The 18,344-nt window shown below is 36.2% G+C and overlaps 1 protein-coding gene across 6 annotated transcripts in view; it reads left to right on the top strand.

Moving 5' to 3' along the window:
- The window catches only part of TCERG1 (transcription elongation regulator 1), a 62,215-nt gene that overhangs the window by 23,479 nt on the left and 20,392 nt on the right, over window positions 1–18,344 (top strand). For 4 of the 6 annotated variants that reach the window (XR_005784172.1, XM_040453621.1, XM_040453618.1 and 1 more), the window contains 7 exons: window positions 14–102; window positions 8,370–8,530; window positions 9,780–9,836; window positions 9,987–10,053; window positions 11,150–11,200; window positions 12,546–12,681; window positions 13,536–13,625. Coding sequence is in view for 5 of the 6 variants with exons in the window: in XM_040453621.1 (XP_040309555.1) it covers window positions 14–102; window positions 8,370–8,530; window positions 9,780–9,836; window positions 9,987–10,053; window positions 11,150–11,200; window positions 12,546–12,681; window positions 13,536–13,625 (651 nt within the window). In the remaining variant the exon portion in view is untranslated. The remainder of the gene's footprint in view (window positions 1–13; window positions 103–8,369; window positions 8,531–9,779; window positions 9,837–9,986; window positions 10,054–11,149; window positions 11,201–12,545; window positions 12,682–13,535; window positions 13,626–18,344) is intronic. The other 2 variants (XM_040453624.1, XM_040453617.1) reach the window with 1 other exon arrangement.

The raw sequence follows: 18,344 nt of genomic DNA, 5'->3' as shown, positions 1-18,344 counted from the left end.
TCATTTCCTATAGGAGCCCAAAGAAGAGGAGATGACCGAAGAAGAAAAGGCTGCCCAGAAGGCAAAGCCAGTAGCTACTACCCCTATTCCTGGTACTCCGTGGTATGTACTTGGCTTACTTTAGTAAGTTACTTTATTTAATTATTTTTTCTTTCTTTCTTTTTTTTTTATTAATTAAAAAAAAATTTTTTTTAACGTTTATTTATTATTGAGAGAGAGAGAGACAGACAGACAGACAGACAGCATGAGCAGGGGAGCGGCAGAGAGAGGGGGAGACACAGAATCCAAAGCAGGCTCCAGGCTCCGAGCTGTCAGCACAGAGTCTGACGCGGGCTCAGACTCACAAACTGTGAGATCATGACCTGAGCAGAAGTCAGTCGCTTAACCAACTAAGTCACCCAGGCACCCCATTTAATTATTTTTTTCTTAATTACCATATTTGATTGTTACATACTTTATCATCTAGAAAGAAAAGATGCTTTAAAAAACAAACATGTCAAGTAGATGTTTTTATCTAATGAATATTTTGGTGTTCAAACCTAAAACTCATTTGCTACATTGTCTTCCTCCTTTCATGGTACTGTTCATTAATGTTTATCATACATAGTTACAGACTTGAGCCACTGTGAGATTCTGAATCTACTTCTTATTGTTTAAAATACTTGTAAATTGATTTTGTGTGTATACCCACATACATGATTACATTTATAGAACTGTATAAAGTTGACTTCTAATTGAAGAGTTGAATGGTAGACTTTTTCTTTCCTTCTTTTGTTTGGTTTGCCCTTCTTCTACCTGCATCAATGCTCTCTCTCCTGTTCCTGCTCCAGCCTATGTAATCCATATACAGTCCACATGTTGTAGTGAATTGTTTCTTAAGTCTTGTAATCTATAGGTTCCCCTCCATTGTATCTTCATTGCTTTTTCTTTCTCATTTTTGTCATTTAAAAGATAAATATATTTGTTATATGGAGACTCACAGTCTGGATTTTATTGTTGCATCCCGATGGTACTCTTTGAGTCTTCTGTTCCTGATTTTCCTGCAAACTATCAAGTAGATACAGAAGAAACGATCAGATTCAGATTTGATCTTTTTGGCAAGAATAGTTCATAAGGGGATGTTTGGCAGTGTCTGGGGATGTTTTTTGGTTGTCATGACTTGGGAGGTGTTAATAGTGTATAGCATCTAGTCGTTAGAGGGCAGGGATGTGATACTCCTAAATGTCCTACCATGTGCAGGACAGCTCCCTACAAGAGTTAATTATTTGGCCCCAAATGTCAATAGTGCTGAAGTTTTCAGAATAATGAGTTGGTTTGAGTATTGTAAATTCATACATTTAAATATATATATATTTTTAAAGGTTATTTTGAGAGAGAGGCGTGTGCTTGGGAGGGGCAGAGAGAGGGAGAGAGAGAGAGAATCACAAACAGGCTCTGCATTGTCAGTGCAGAGCCTGATGTGGGGCTTGATCTCACAAGCTGTGAGATCATGACCCAAGCTGAAACCAAGAGTCAGATACTTAACTGACTGAGACACCCAGGTGCCCCTCAATATATTTTATATGCTTCTATCCATTACAGTTAATATCCTTATTGAAGTTCAGTTGTTTCATCTTTGGCTGGGTGAAACCTCTTAAGGTTGACCCCAGGGTTTTTTGTTACAACCCTGTTTTTGATACCTTCCTTACTTTGTGTTTGGCAAATATGTTCCTGGCTTTCCTCATGTATTTCCTGTCTCAGACCTAGATTCGGCCATTTTGCGGTGGAGCCTGGTTTCCTTTTGTGGGAAGTGGCATTTATAGGATCTAGGGATAGGTGTTATTACTGAATAAGTCATTATTAAGTCTCTTTGGGAGACACAGACTGAACATGCACACATTTAAAGATACATCATTAGTTCATATCATTACTTGCAGTTCAGGTTTAGTACAAGATTTTTACTGAATGTCATCATCTGTTTTAATTCAGTATCCCTTTTTCTGTTGAAGATCCTGTTTCTGAGTAATAGTGACATAATTTACTTCTTTTCTTTTTGTTGTTTTGTTTGTTTTGAATATTTATGTATTTTGAAAGAGAAAGAGAGGGAGCTTGTGGGCCTCAGTGAGCGGGGAAGGGGCAGGGAAAGGAGGAGACAAAGAATCCCAAGCAGGCTCCGTGCTGTCCAGCCAGAGCCCAGCATGGGGCTTGATCTCAGGATCCCTAAGATCATGACCTGAGCTGAAATCAAGAGTCAGATGCTTAACTGACTCAGCCACCCAGGTGCCCCTCATTTGCTTTGCTCACACAACAGGTCACACAATAACAGTACCTACACTGTCATTAACAGTGCGATACTGAAGATCGTTCAGGCTTTTTTTTCTCCCCGTTATTTTTATGTTCAGGATATGTCCCTCCAGGGATGTGTAGTCAAATCACTGTGTTTTAAAGGCATTTGGAATAATTGTTTTCTGTATATTTCACTTTACCAATGTGATACACACCCTCATTTTTAAAAATAATTATGCAAAATATCTGCCATGGATCCATAATCAAAGTTATGGAAAGAGTATTCAACGAATATATTCCTAGGTTGTGGTTTCTGAGTTTGAGTATTGTACATGAAAAGCTAACCAACTTCAAACCGCACCAGGCTGAAGCTTTGTGGGCCTCATCAGTTTTCAAGTTTGGGTTTCTCTCCAGATGAGTAAAATTGTCTTTTGGAGTTTGTTTCATTATTGCTTCTTTTTTTTTTTTTTTTCAACGTTTTTATTTATTTTTGGGACAGAGAGAGACAGAGCATGAATGGGGGAGGGGCAGAGAGAGAGGGAGACACAGAATCGGAAACAGGCTCCAGGCTCCGAGCCATCAGCCCAGAGCCTGACGCGGGGCTCGAACTCACGGACCGCGAGATCGTGACCTGGCTGAAGTCGGACGCTTAACCGACTGCGCCACCCAGGCGCCCCCATTATTGCTTCTTTTTACCTGTTTTTTTCCTTTTCTGGAACATGTTATCTGCATGTCAGGTCTCTTGTATTTATTATCCTCTAAACCTCTTTTTCTCTGTTTTATATCTATAATTTTTGTGTCCTGCTTTGAGTAATTTTCTCGTCAGTCTCATATATTAGAAAAGAATATGTGAATCTGTAAAAACATACAATATGAACGAATTACAGGAAGTAAAAAATTACAGAATTCCACCTTCACCAAGCCTTCTCATTAATAAAAATTTGATTTCATACAATTTCTGGACCCTTTGCTATGTTGTTTGTATACATGTGTATAGAGATTTATGTGTGGTGTGCATGCATATTATAGTGTCTTAAAAACAATATATTTTCCATGTTTTTTTTTTACTAAATATGTCCCAGAAATTTTGCTGTTTTTGTACAAATATATTTGTGATAGCATAATTTTCCATAAATGTATAATTTTTTTTATAAATGGGTGATTAGTTTGTCTTCCCTCCCCCACCCCTCCAGCATTACAAAAATTGACATTCAGGATATCCTTACACATATCTCTTTGTGAACACCTGCAAGTATTTCTGTTGGGATTGATTTCTAGAAGTGAAGTTGCTGAATCAAGTGATACTCCTCTTTAATAGTTTGGTAGATACTGCTAAGTTGACCTCAGAAAGGCTTTTTGGGGGGACAGGCTGGACTGTGCCAGTTAATATTCCCTGCAATAGCCTACCAGTGTTCTCTCCCTCACACCAGTGTAGGGATAGTCTATTTAATCTTTGGTAACCTTTTAAGAAAAGGAGTCCTATTGGATGTTTCCAGAATACATGGTGTAATTGAGTTTATTTCATGTTCATTGGTTGTCGATAGCTTCTTCACAGTTTTCCTCCTCTTTTTTGTGGATTTGTCTTTTTCTTAATGATAGGAGAGAGCTTCTTATGTATGCTCTTAACGCCTTTGACTTTTACATACATTACAGCTTCTCCCTATTCATTTTTGTTTTGCTGTCTTCTCATACATAAATTTTATATTTTGATGAAATGAAATTTATTGATCTTCTGTTTACAGCTTCTAGGTCTTTCTTAGGAAGTCCACCTCCCCATATGCAGCTATGTGTTCCTAGTGCTTTTATAGTCTCTATCTGAATACATGAAGGATACCTGCTTGTCCAGATGATTTTCCAAGTTTTGTCAGTGAAAGAATGTATTGTCAGTAGAACTTTAATTCCTTAATTAATTATTTTCTATTTCTTATCAAATGGGTAAGTGCTAACTTTAAGCAAAACAAATTACTCACGGGGTGCCTGGCTGGCTCAGTTGGTCTGTGATCTTAGGTTGTAAGTTCAAGCCCCAGGCTGGGTCTAGAGAACACTTAAAAATTTAAAAATCTTAAAAAAAGAAAAAACAAATTACTCAGCTGAGCAGAGTATGCCACTTCATTTGGATAATCAAATTTACCTATCTCTTGGTATCTTCAGATGTTGCTCTTCGAAGAACTGTTTTTTAGAGTTAAGCTAAATGTAAAACATGAAGTTTCATATTTCCCTTACTTATGTTGGGATTTTTTTCCCCTGGTATTTCTCAGCATTAGTTTATTTCTTTTAAAGTAAGAGAGGTCAAATTTAGTATTTTGTATTCCTTAGGATCAGTAAATTTTAGTTTCTGGTTCTAAGAGAATTTTTAATGTTTCAACAAAAGTTTTTAAAGGTCATGGACTAACTGTAATTTTTTCCATTGCTTACTAAGATTGCATCATACAGATTTAACTTGCAGTTATTTTTACAGTGTCCCACAAAGTACAGAGTGAGGGCTGCCTGTATTTGCCATGCTTTATCTGTGTTGTAGTGCATGTTGCGTTTTAACTTAGGAAAATTTATCTTTTAATTTTTACTCTCTTCTGCATATACTGAGAGTGGCACAGGTCTACTAATTAATTAGCTTGCTGTTGTGTTTCTGTAAGTTTTTTGTTGTTGCTGTTTCCAGAGCTTTTTTTACGGTGGGATTTTATTATGAAAAAGTTGAAACAGAGAGAAACATTGAATGTTTCTAGAACAGCGAGCACCAAATATTGACCACCTGACTTTTACAGCTAACATTTTATCGTATCTGCTTCATCGCTCAATGCATCTCCAACCATTCTTATTTTTTTCATGGGTTAAAAGTTGCAGATAGTAGTATACTTCACCCTTAAACATTTTATCTTTCATATTGTTAGCACAGGGCAGTTTTTTGACACAATTCTTTGTCCATTATTTCCCCTGTTAATTCTGAAACGTCACTGCACATTTACCGCTAGTACTGTTGGAGCTATATTGGAGCTATATTGGCACACTTTGGTATTTTGAAACCAACATCAATTAGTAAAATAGAATCTCTGTCTTAAAGTAGTTACTACTGTTTATATTAGTTAAATAGTGTTTTAGAAACTGGCATAGAAAATTTAGGATAGGTTTTTTTCCCCAGTAAAGTTAAACATCTAACAAGATGGCTTAAGTATCTCAGGATTATTCTTTAAAAAAAATTATTTTTTAAAGATTTTATTTTTAAATAATGTCTACACCCATCACAGGACCTGAACTCACAACCCTGAGAATCAGGAGTCACAAACTCCCCCTACAGAGCCAGCCAGGTGCCCCTTTCAGGGTTAGTCTAATGGAACATAATAACACTTATCTTCCCCTATGCTTTTAAAATTAATTGTAGGGGCGCCTGGGTGGCTCAGTCGGTTGAACGGCCGACTTCGGCTCAGGTCATGAGCTCACGGTCTGTGAGTTCAAGCCCCGCGTCGGGCTCTGTGCTGACAGCTCGGAGCCTGAAGGCTGTTTCAGATTCTGTGTCTCCCTCTCTCTGACCCTCCCCCGTTCATGCTCTGTCTCTCTCTGTCTCAAAAATAAATAAACATTAAAAAAAAATAAAATAAAAATAAAATTAATTGTAAGGAGAGATCAGAAGTGGAAGCATTTTGTATTCCCTAGGATCAGTGAGCCTTACTTTTTTTGTTGGATTCCATGACAAAACGTATCTAGTCCATTTCCACAAAAGATTTTGGTTTGGTAGTACATTACACATTTTGTCAGTTTTTTAAAAAAGATTTTATTTTTAAGTAATCTCTTTACACAACATGGGACTCAAACCCCAAAATCAAAAGTTACATTTCTCATTTTTATGTGTGTTAAGTACAATCGTCGAAGTACGATGAGCTGAAATAGTTCAAGTTCATTCCCACAATCAAAATAAACATTTCTAGTAATCCCGAAAGTTTCCTTGTATCCCTTTGTAGTCCATCCCTCCCTCTAATCCCATCCTTAAGTGTCCCTCTGCTTTCTGTTATTTTAGATTACTTTGTATTTTATAGAATATCGTGTCGAGAATCCTGTAGCATATACTTTTTTTGTCTAGCTATTTCTTAAAAATATAACTATATTGAGATAAATCACATCCCTCATTTAAAGTGCACAACTCATTGATTTTAAATATATTCACAGAATTGTGCATCCATCACCATATTCAATTTAGAACATTTTCATTATCCCCCCCCCCCAAAAAAAAGCCCCCGGGGGGGTGGGGGGGGGGGGGGGGGGGGAGTCTCTTATTTTTTATTCATCTGGGAATATCTTATCTTGCCCTTGTTCCCAAAGGATGTTTATGTTGTATAGGGAATTCTGGGTTGGCAGTGTTTTTTCCCTCCACCCCAGCACTTTAAGGATGTTGTTTTACTGTATTCTTGTCTCTAGGATATCTGGTAAGAAATCCATGGTCATTGGACTTGTTCCCCTGTTTGTAGTGTGCCATAGTTTTTCTTAGCTACTAGCAACTAGCAAGGATTTTTCTTTATTTTTGATTTTCACCAGGTTGATTATGTTGTTTCTAAGTATGGTTTTCATGAAGTTTATCCTGCTTGGGGTTCGCTGAGCTTCTTTAATATTTGTATCTTTTACCAAATTTGGACTTTTTGGGGGGGGGCATTGTGTCTTCAAAATTTTTTTCTACCCCAATATCCTTTCCTCCTGGGATCCCAGTGACGTTTACGTAAGGCATTTTGACATAGTCACTTTAGTTCCTGAATCTCTGTTGATTCTTTTTACTGCCTTTGTTCTTCTGGTGGGATAATTACTGATCTACTTTCTAGTTCACTGATTATTTCCTCTCATCTCTATGCTAGAGAAATTGAATTTCAATTGTGTATTTTTCTTTTTTTCATTTTCGTTTTATTTTAATTCCAGTATAGTTAGCCTGCAGTGTTCTATTAGTTTTAGGTGTACAAAGTAGTGGCTTCAGCACTCGTATACCACACCAGTGCTCATCACAGGTGCACTCCTTTATCTCTATCTCCTGTTTCATCTTTCTCCCCACCCACCGTGTCCCTGGTAACCAGCAGTTTGTTCTCTGTGGTATAAGACTAAGTTTCTTGGCTTGTCTTTTTCCTTTGCTTCATTTCTGTATTTTCTGTCTCTATAATTTTTGGGTTTTTTTTTTTTTTTTTTTTTTTTACAGTTTCTGTTTCAGTAATGAGAACCATGTTTTCATTCAGGTTTTTTCTTCATCTCATGAACTCCAGTTATAATTGCTTCTTGAAAGTCTTTCATTATTTCAGCAATAGAGGTTTTGTCTGATAATTTCAACATCTGGATTAACTTGGCTTGGCAGCTGTTGATGAACTTTTAATTATCTGACCATAGAGACCTGGTTTCTACTGGAAGTTTTGCTGTCTTTGCCGCTCTGACCACGCTACTGTGTGACTCGGGGCTCTCGGGGCAGAGATTTCAGGGAGGAAAAGTGGGAAATTTACACCCTTGCAGTTGCTGCTGTAAACATTGACTCTCTTCCAAACTTAAATATTTATTTTTTAAAAACTGTACAGAGCCCTTATGTTCTTATTTTTTCTATTTTGTCTGAATTTCTTGTTATAATAGGAACAGTGAACTGTAGTGGGCTATGGTGTCATAGTGCAGTCAGTACTTATTTTTTGTGTTAGATATAATGAGATATTAAAGATTTCATAGCAGGTTGCATTTGAGTATGTAAAATTCTGATTTGGTAAGAAATATATAGAAGAACTATGTAATAGATACTGTGCTGTGGTCTGTTCTTTAGCTTTAGAACTGCTTGATAGCATTCTTGTTTGTTGCCATTGAACTCATCTTTTGTGGTAGGTAAAAATGCAGCACTCTCAGATTGAGTGAGCCAGACCAAGTTACTAATTATATGAATTACTTTGCTTTTCCTGGTTTTATCCACTTGTGTGTTGAGCTGCTGTTCTTAACCTTTGCCAATCAGCTCTCTCCTTTAAAAGTCATGTTTGGCTAAGTCCTGCTGTCTGGAGGTGTCCCCACCACCACCACCACCTCTCCTTTAGCAGGATGACAGTAAGAGACCTATCTGTCAAATATGTTCCATAACCTGAGAAACTGATATTTGAATCAATTCGTAGGTGTGTTGTTTGGACTGGTGATGAGCGGGTCTTCTTTTATAATCCTACCACCCGTCTCTCTATGTGGGACCGACCTGATGATCTGATTGGAAGGGCGGATGTTGACAAAATTATTCAGGAGCCACCTCATAAAAAAGGAATGGAAGAAGTAAAGAAACTAAGTAAGTTTTCAATTAGGAATTTGTCTTCTAATTTTAACATTCTTTTAATATTTTTATAGAAAATATGAGGCCATTTAGGAAAGCTTGCTGTTTTCAAGGAATATAACAAATTTGAGAAATGGGAAATAGTCCACGATCCTAGTTTGAGTTCAATAACAGAGTTATTTAAAAAAAAATAGAGAATTTGGACAGTTTTTTTTGTAAGATAATTTATATGTGTGTTTTTTTAATTGCCTCATCATGATTTTTAGTCCAAGATAATGTTGGCTTTGCTAAGGTTTGCTATTTGCTTATTAATAATACTAAAACATTTCTCAGTGTTCTTTTAGCACCTTTTGTAACTAGTAATATTTTTTGAAATAAAATTGTACAGCGTATTTTTAAAATACTGGTTATTAAACATTTGTAAAGTACAAGATTTGGTAAACTATGAAAGCTTAGTCTTTTGTTTATTTGTTTACTTATTTGGAGAGAGAGCAAGCGAACAGGGTCAGGGTAGAGGTAGAGGGAGAGAAAATCTTAAGCAGGTCGACGTGGTGCTCCATATTGGCCAAGAGATCAGGACTGAGCTGAGATCAAGAGTCAGACGCTTAACGGACTTAAACCACCCAGGCACCCCAAAGTTTAGTCTTTTAAAGTAATTGAAACTTAGGGGAGGCAAGCCTTATTTCTGACAATATAAAGACAAACCTTTTTAAGAGATTATCTTTTAAGGTACCTCATGTCAGGCAGCATTTCAATGTATATAATGAACACCAATATTTATACATAATTTTGATTGCATATTTTTTATTGGTAATTTGCCTTCATTTTGATAGGATTGTTTTTATAGAGCCCCCCCTTCATCACATATAGAAGCATAAATGAATCACTAATAACTTCCAATGAAATAAATTCTCATCCATGTCATTTACAATAATTGAGAAGTCTTCATGGATTGTGTATATTTGGTGCTACATTTTTTGCTTAGGAGTCACTTTCAAATCAGTGAAACTTTCCCTGTCTGTTGCTAGAGACACTAGGCATTAGTTTTTCCCATGTGTCATGAATAAACATTTCAAAGTGAATTAGAAATTTAATATAAAGGGAAGATTAATTTAAGAAGTATAGAATTGTGTTTTGTTTAATGTTTTATAGAGGAGAGAATATTATGGGATGGATACGTTATGGAAACGGTGACTTTTTAAAAGAAAAGATTATGTAATATGTGCATGTAACTTCATAATAATAACTGATACGTTTTTGCCAGGGCACCCGACCCCGACAATGCTGTCCATCCAAAAATGGCAATTCTCTATGAGTGCAAGTGAGTGAACTATAAATTGTACCTACTTTTTCATACTATTAAAGCAAGTGTTCTGGTAGTGGGTAGCAGAAGGATGAGTACTTAAGTATTTCAATTGTTGCTTGCTTATTTTTATATTCTGACAAGGTTTAATTAAATTTGATCTTACAGTTAAAGAAGAACAGGAATTAATGGAAGAACTTAATGAAGATGAACCTGTTAAAGCCAAAAAACGGAAGTAAGTAATACTTAGAGTTTATGTAATTCAGGCAGATTATAGCTATTAATTAAGTCACAGTCAGTTTGTGGATGTGACAACTAATATGTATGTTGTTAGGAGACCGAAGTCATGATTGCTCTCTAAGGCCTGATATTAGAAAGCTTTGCTTTAGAGTGTAGAAATGGTGTCCTTACTGTTGCTAGATTTGCAGAATATTTGATTATTTAAGTGTATATTATGAAGCCAAGTGACGTTTTAGGAATTAGTTGATAAATTATTTTCAGATATTCATTAAGCTGGAATTTTATAAAAAATGAACTTCCTCCTTTAGTGTAGACCCTAACAGACACCATTTCAGAAAGTTCATAGTTCTAGATACACAGACTTACCTCTTTTTTTTATATACTTGTCACCTAGCTCTTCCTTGAGTCTGTGGTTATTAATACCTGGTGTAGAGGGAACCTGTGAGCTTAGAACGAGCTTTGAGAGAAAGAGACTGCCATAAGTGGGAGCATTAGATTGGCCAGTGCTCTGTAGTTGGGTGAAATAGGAATGTTACTAATTAAGGGGGATCATAGGTGGGGGGTAGATGGTATTTGGCTGTGGCGGGAGGAGGGGGAGGAATGGGACCATTATTTAGCAGCAAAACGGAAAGTTTGAAGACATTATTAGGAACTGGATGATCCATAGTCCTTATCTGAAAAGGACAGATTGAATGCAGCCAAATTATGGCAAGGAAATCAGTGAGACAAACCCTCGGAAGGGTGGTTCTTTTTAAAAAATCATTAGTGACAATATTAAAGACATTAAGATGTTAAAGAGAGTCACTCATAATCAACCAAAGTAACACAGCTATTTTCATTTTTGCAGTTGACTTTTTAGTTCTTGACCAAATATGTAAATACTTTTATTAGTTGTAATCAACTGACTTTGTGTGCTTTAAAAAAAAAAAATTAGAATAAGACATTTGTTTTCTTAATTATTATAAATGACTGTATTCATTCTGTTTATGTAACCATAATTTTGGATGTTCCTACAATGTTAAACTTTTAGGTTGTTTTTAATTGTTTGTTCTTATAGACAACTCTGTAAGGTTTTTAACTGCTTTTATCAGGAGAATGTCAAAGAAGTCCTTTATGTGGATTGCCCGAGCTTCTCTATTTAGGTACAAAGTTAAAAGCCTATTTTTCCTGGCTTAGTTTTTCTTTCTTTCTTTTATTGAGATAGATAGTGATAGTTTGTATTGTGACATTTTTATTTAGTATAATTCTGTAAAGGTTATTTGTTTTCATTAGTTATATTTCTTGGATGTCTTTTAATTCTTTATTTAAATAGTTCTTAAATAAATTATTATAAGAGGGTATATTGTTTGGCAAATTACTTTTACCTGTTTGTTTTGTGCATATCTTAGGTCACAGACTATCTCGCTAAGTTCCTGCAGGTCACGGACTATGTCTTCTATTTCTTTTGATTCATTCCCTAAATTGCTAATTACCTCTCACTTAACCATATTTGCGGGTTAGCCATTTAAGTCTCTTGGGCTACCTTCACTTCCCTATATAGCATGCTTTTGAAATTTGTGATGTTTTGTTTTTCCCAATTCCCTTAAGTTTGTGTAGGGAGTATGAACCAATTTTATTTTGATACTTAGCAGATCATATTTAAGGAGGAAGATCTGCTCAGACACACCCAAATATTATTGAATTACTTTCTCTTTTGGATTATTCATATGAATGGGCCTTCTTCATAGTGCAGATGTTTGAGAGGTGACTCAATTTCATGTTTACAATCTCACTTGAGTACCATACAGCAACAGGGTTGTCCTTAGCCCTGAGGTGCATTTTTGGAGGAAAAAGAAGTAGTTTAGTCATTGATGAACAGTTCTAATTCCATCTAACTACTCCTGGGCCTATGTTGCTCTCTGGGACCTGTCCTTCAACTTAAATCTCAAGTTACCACCCAGAAAGTGAGTAAAAAAGATGTCAGGTAGGTAAGGTATATATCTCACATAACCACTTGGCCAAGTTTGCAGATATTTGCATTTTATTTTCAAAATAAATATTTGAGATTACTAAGACTTATACCAGTTTTTATTAGATAAAAATATTTTACGGATCTATAATGTAAAACATTCTGGAAAATACTATTTTTCCTATATCATTTCAAGAACTAAAAATTATGTTTTGTGCTGCTTGTTTCTAACACATAGAGTTTTATTGCAATGTTAGTTTTTCTTTTGTTTGTTTTTGAAAGTAAGGTAGTTCATTTTGTGTATCAGACAGAGAGACAGCACAATATAGCCATTGTAACATCATTAGAAGCTCATGTAACTTTATTATAATGAAAGTTGCCTATCCCTTAGAGTTCATTTGAAACCCTCAATATAATTTTTTTTTGCCAAAAATATGCTGCTCAGTAGTGAGTCTTGAATATTCCATTGATTTAAAGATTTTAGTAAGATTCCTTGTTAATATTTTGTCAGTTGATGCCTTATATTTTATTTTTTATAGGAGAGACGATAATAAAGACATTGATTCAGAGAAAGAAGCTGCCATGGAAGCTGAAATTAAAGCTGCCCGAGAAAGGGCCATTGTCCCTCTGGAGGCCCGAATGAAGCAGTTCAAGGACATGCTGCTAGAGAGAGGGGTCAGAAAACAATCTTTGGGGGAGATATTTCTGTTTTGTATAAGTAATATAAATATGTCTTGCTAAAAGGTCAAATCTAAGGTTAGTGCTCATGTTTGGGGGGGGAGGTAAGGGAAGCCTATCAAATTACTGTACTCTCTCAAGCAGCCTTTTTCTTGGCTCATCATATCTTGTTTGACTAAATGCCTTTTTACTGTCCTTTTAAATACAAATAACATTTAATGTTATTTGTTGGGTCAAATGTTGACCCAACATTTGTTGGGTCATTAAATTTTGGTGAGTAATATAAGATGAGTATTAACAGAGTATTAACATTACAGAGTGGTGGACGACATGGGATAGGTAAGGTATATGTAATTTTTCTTTTAATACTTCCAGAATGGCTTTTGGTTAAAGGAGAACTGGTACTTTATGATATTATTAATAGAGCTTAATTGAGGGGGTTTTGACGTTTTGGTTATGTTCACAGATTCATTTGAATAAGTTTAACTGTTCAATTTAAAATTGCAACATTGTTCACAAGATTGGAGCAAGCATGGGAAATCAAAATGCAAATCTTCAAGGCTTTTTCTGATGTACTGATTTTTAAAATGTCACACAGTAGTGGTTATTTTAATGAGTAATTAGGTGTGTGTTATTTCTATATAATACAGAAATGTTCAGAGCCAATTAGTGTGGAAATTTGCCGTTGCTAGCCTCCCACTGCTTGTCATTTATTAGTGATGGAAACTTCAGTATGGTTTTTATTATGCCTCCTTTTTAAGCAGATGTCCTGTAGATTTCAAGGAAAATTATATGACCTTTATGTTTTTAGAGCCAACTTAATTATGAGGCAATACATTTTTATTTTAAAGGTGTCTGCTTTTTCAACGTGGGAGAAGGAGTTGCACAAGATAGTTTTTGATCCTCGGTACTTACTTCTCAATCCTAAAGAGAGAAAACAGGTAAAAGGAAAATAACATTATTTTAAAAATGTATATCCCTTAACAGCATAATTTAAAAACGAAAGGAATAAAATGCCATCCTTTCCCCCCCCCCCCCCCACACAGTACTCAAAACGCATAGTCTCATATCTTAGAACACATTTACCCTCTCTGTGGGCATTTCTGCCTCAGAAATACTTGAATATTTTTGCCTTTATTATGGACGTGGGTATTGCTTCATGAGTATCCTGTCCTTGTGCCTCATAATATGCTGATGTGTATCAGGGAGTTTTCAAAATCATTTTAAATGCGTTTATTAATTTACTTTTTACTGGGCAAATGTTGCAGATTTATAGTAGAAAAATAGCAATATACAGATGAGTAGAAAGGCAGAAGAAACACCTACAATCCTACCCGACTGATTGGACCATGACTGGACCCTGGTCTTGTAGCCTTCCTGTTTGTGCCAGTATATATGCATGAGTGTGTGTGGTAGGTAGACAACACTCAGAGACCCGTTTACGTGTAAGCACACAAGTCTACATCTAAGCACCATCTATTAGAATGTCTTTTTTTTTTTTTTTAATTTTTTTTTTTTTCAACGTTTATTTATTTTTGGGACAGAGAGAGACAGAGCATGAACGGGGGAGGGGCAGAGAGAGAGGGAGACACAGAATCGGAAACAGGCTCCAGGCTCTGAGCCATCCGCCCAGAGCCTGACGCGGGGCTCGAACTCACGGACCGCGAGATCGTGACCTGGCTGAAGTCGGACGCTTAACCGACTGCGACACCCAGGCGCCCCTAGAATGTCTTTTCATCATAAGCTTAAAGAATTGATGGACACTTGAGGGTCTCTGCTCATTTAGTGTCAACATGATTTAGACTTGCCATGTTATTGAGTGCCATTATTCCTGTGATGATTCAGCAATACATATCCTCTCACAGTGATCGCTTTGTCCTCTAAATCCTTGCACACTTCCAACTTACATAGTTTCTGAATTACCTGGACCACCCTGACACTGAGCTGTAGAATGGTGAGTATGTTGAACTACTTGCTAGAGGGCTATTGAGCTACAACAAGATTTCATTTGGTAGTCTATTCTTGATTTGTAATTTAATAGTTGGCGTAATTCTCTGCACTGTTTGTGCCATTATGCATGTAGGTCTCATCACAAACTTTTTATAAAGAGAGGAAATTTACACTGTGCCAGACATGTATTTTAGTCTGTGTAATAGAAAAGCATGACTTTCCAAAGATACTTGCATCTGCATTTCAAACACAGTAGGGGTGTGTGTGGGTGTGTGTGTGTGTGTTTTAAACTGTGTGTAATGGTCTCTATCAAAAAGTATAAATCATTCCTTGATTCCTTACTTCTCCCCTCTGTGCATTTCAAGTCTGTCAGCAAAATCTACCTCCAAAAGCTTGTAAATGCAACTTACTCACCATTTCCCCCACTAACACTGTAGTTCAGGGCACCGTTACCATTTCTCAGCATCTGTGTAGCCCCTGACTGACCTCTTTGCTTCCTTCCGTTCTTGCTTTTTGGAGTCACGTTCTTTTTCCACATAGCAGCCAGACTAATTTTACATTTAAGAGGCAAATTAAGGCACTGTTACTGTTCCCTTGCTCAAAAAATGTACATTGCTTACCATTTCATTTAGGATAAAACTGGAATTCTTTATCATGGCTTGTAAGATTATACTTACACTCTTAACTGCATAGTTCTTGAAGGTCTTGTCTTAGATTCATTCATTCTGGCCACAGTTCCTTTGTTGTGCTTTGAACAAGCTGGGTACATTCCGATACTTGGCTCTTCCTCTGTGTGGAGTGTTCTTCCCCTAGGTGTTTGCATATGCCCCATGATTTTATTCAGGTGCTTGTCCAAGTGTCTTCTGAGCCATGTGTCTCTGCTTTCTTTCCTTTATAGCACTCACAGCTCTAATTATCTAAAATTATCTACTGTTTTCTCCGGCTGCAGAATATAAATTCTGAGGGCTGGAACTTTGTTCATTGCTATATGTGTAACGCCTGCAGCAGTGCTTAACCTAAATATCCCTGAAGGGTTACTTTAAAACCTTAGTGACGTGACTCTTCATGCTGCTGAGTGTTATAGTTTCTGAGTTAAATTACAAGTGCATATTGAGAGCTAAAATTCTTTCCCAATTTTACAGGCATTTTGTAAGCTGATGGTGTTACCTCTTATTAAGAGTAATACTTAAAAAGATGAAAAATATCAAGCATTTTTCCATTTAAATAAAGACTACTTAAAGGTTCTCATCCTTTTTGAGTAAAATTCTTAAAACTGGAGTGTAAGAAATGAAAGGAAAAGCAAACATTTGGAATTAATATGTGTACTTTTTTAGTACTTCGTTTTATTTGCATGAGAGTGTAAAATCAGGGAGAAACCAGTTAAGTTACATATTTAAGTTAAATTTAAGTTTAAGTTACATATTAAGTATCTAGATCGTGTATTTGCACTTTGTAACTCCATTTCTGAAATTTGTATTTTGATTTAAAACAACAATTTTATTGAAAATGTCTCAGTCTGCAAGTGCATCTCTTTTACTTTTCTAGCTATCTGTAGATTTACGTATATCTGTACATTTATGTATATTTTACATCGTTCTAGAAGTATTTTATATAATTGTAACTATAAGTTTTAACTTAAGATTTTCTTTATTTAATCTTGTTTTTGATAAAAGATCACTTGAGTCAGAAATAGTTTTGTTTTGTTTTTTGTTTTGACAGTTTTTTTTTTTAACGTTTATTTTTGAGAGAGATAGAGTGGGGTAGGGGCAGAGAGAGAGGGAGACAGAGAATCTGAAGTGGGCTGTGCTGACAGCAGGGAGTCCACTTCGGGGCTTGAATTCACGAACTGTGAGATCATAACCTGAGTTGAAGTTGGATGCCTAACCAACGAAGCTACTGAGGTGCCCCTGTTTTGACAAAGTTTTAAACTGAATAACATTTTTAAACAGAAGCAGACCATTTCCATGCAGGATATTAGACTCTGAGGTAGAGACTAGTTATGCTAACACTTAAAATTGGGGGCACCTGGGTGGCTCCATCGGTTAAACATCCGACTTTTGATCTCAGGGTTGTGAGTTCAATCCCTGTGTTGGGCTCAGTGGTGGGCATGAAGCCTCCTTAAAAAAAAAAAAAAAAGGTAGCTTATTTCAAAAATAAGCATTTTAATGTAGTATGTGTTATTGAGAGCTTTTTAAGGTTGATGTATTACAAATAGTAATACATTACCAATATAGTTACTCATTGTCAACTGGCCGTCTTGGCCACTCTTTACTGGATCAGTATCAAAGTATAAATTGAATTAAATTGAAATGAGAATGAAATGAAATAATAGAGGCGTCTTGAAAAACTCTGTTCCTCTATACATTGAATACTTGGACGTCAAATGTGTAGGGATTTTTCTCTATCAGTCAGTTCTCTGATACCAGCTGGTGTCCTACCATTGAATTGAATTCTGACACTACACGGAATTAGAATCATATCCCATAGATTAAAGGCTTAGACCCACAAGACCTTCCCTCTCTTCAAATGCTTATCACAAGTAGTACCTTCTACACACTTCAGTTTAGCTACAACTCAGGGATTCCCCTGTTCTCCTCCTCAGCTTTAATAATTTGCTATAATGGCTCACAGAACTCTGGGAAGCACTTATGTTTATTGGTTTATAATATAATAAAGGATATGGTAAGGGGTACAGTTGAATGGCAGATGATGAGACATGTGGGACGAGGTCTGGAAGTGTCCTGAGTCCCTGAACTTCTGTCCCTGTGAAGTTGGAGTGTGCCATTCTCCTGGTACATGGATATGTTCACCAAGCTCGCAGTTCTCTGAACGCTTTTGGCTGTGATTTTTATGGGGACAGCTTACATAGGCATGGTTGATTAAATCATTTACCATTGGTGATTGGACTCAGTCACCAGCCATTGAAAGTTCCAGTGTTCTAATCACATGGTTGATTCCACTGGCAACTATCTGCCATCCTGTGGTTTTCTAGAGAGACTTTCCAGAAATCACCTCCTGGCACTAACTTTGATGTAGTTGAAAGGGGCTTGGTATGAATAATATAAACTTGCTCTTTTCTTCTTTATCTGATTCAGCGACAGGACAAAAGCCAGGTACAACAGTAGAGGCTCCTGTCTCTCCTATCACTTAGGAAATTAAAAGGGTTTTAGGAGCTCTTGCCAGGAGCCAGGACAGAGACACTATATATATATATATATTTTTTTTTTTTTCTTCTTCTTCTTTTCTTTTTAATTTAAATTCCACTTCACATATATTGTAATATTAGTTCCAGGTATACCCGGTGCTCATCACAAGTGCACTCCTTAATCCCTGTCACGTATTTAATCCACCTCCCCACCCACCTACCCTCTGGTAACCATCCATTTGTTCTTTGTACTTAAGAGTCTGTTTCTTGGTTTGCTTCTCTCTTTTCCCTTTGCCATTGCGTTTTCCCTTTGCCATTTGTTGTGTTTCTTAAATTCCACACATGAGTGAAATCATACGATATTTGTCTTTTTCTGATTTATTTTGCTTAGCATAATACTCTAGCTCCATCCATGTTGGAAATGGCAAATATATATATATTTTCTTAAAACACAGTATCACACCCATACTTTTCACAAACTTCTGTGTTGAAGAAAAATATACATACATTAAAATCTAAACATCATAAATTTCACAAAGTGAGCATACTGTGTAATTATGTAGAT

This window comes from Herpailurus yagouaroundi, unplaced genomic scaffold, assembly GCF_014898765.1.
Source record: "Herpailurus yagouaroundi ecotype Mexico unplaced genomic scaffold, PumYag 29, whole genome shotgun sequence".
In the NCBI taxonomy this organism is placed as follows: Eukaryota; Metazoa; Chordata; class Mammalia; order Carnivora; family Felidae; genus Herpailurus; species Herpailurus yagouaroundi.
The sequence above is the reverse complement of the archived record's forward strand: the minus strand, read 5'-3'. Positions and strand labels throughout refer to the sequence as shown.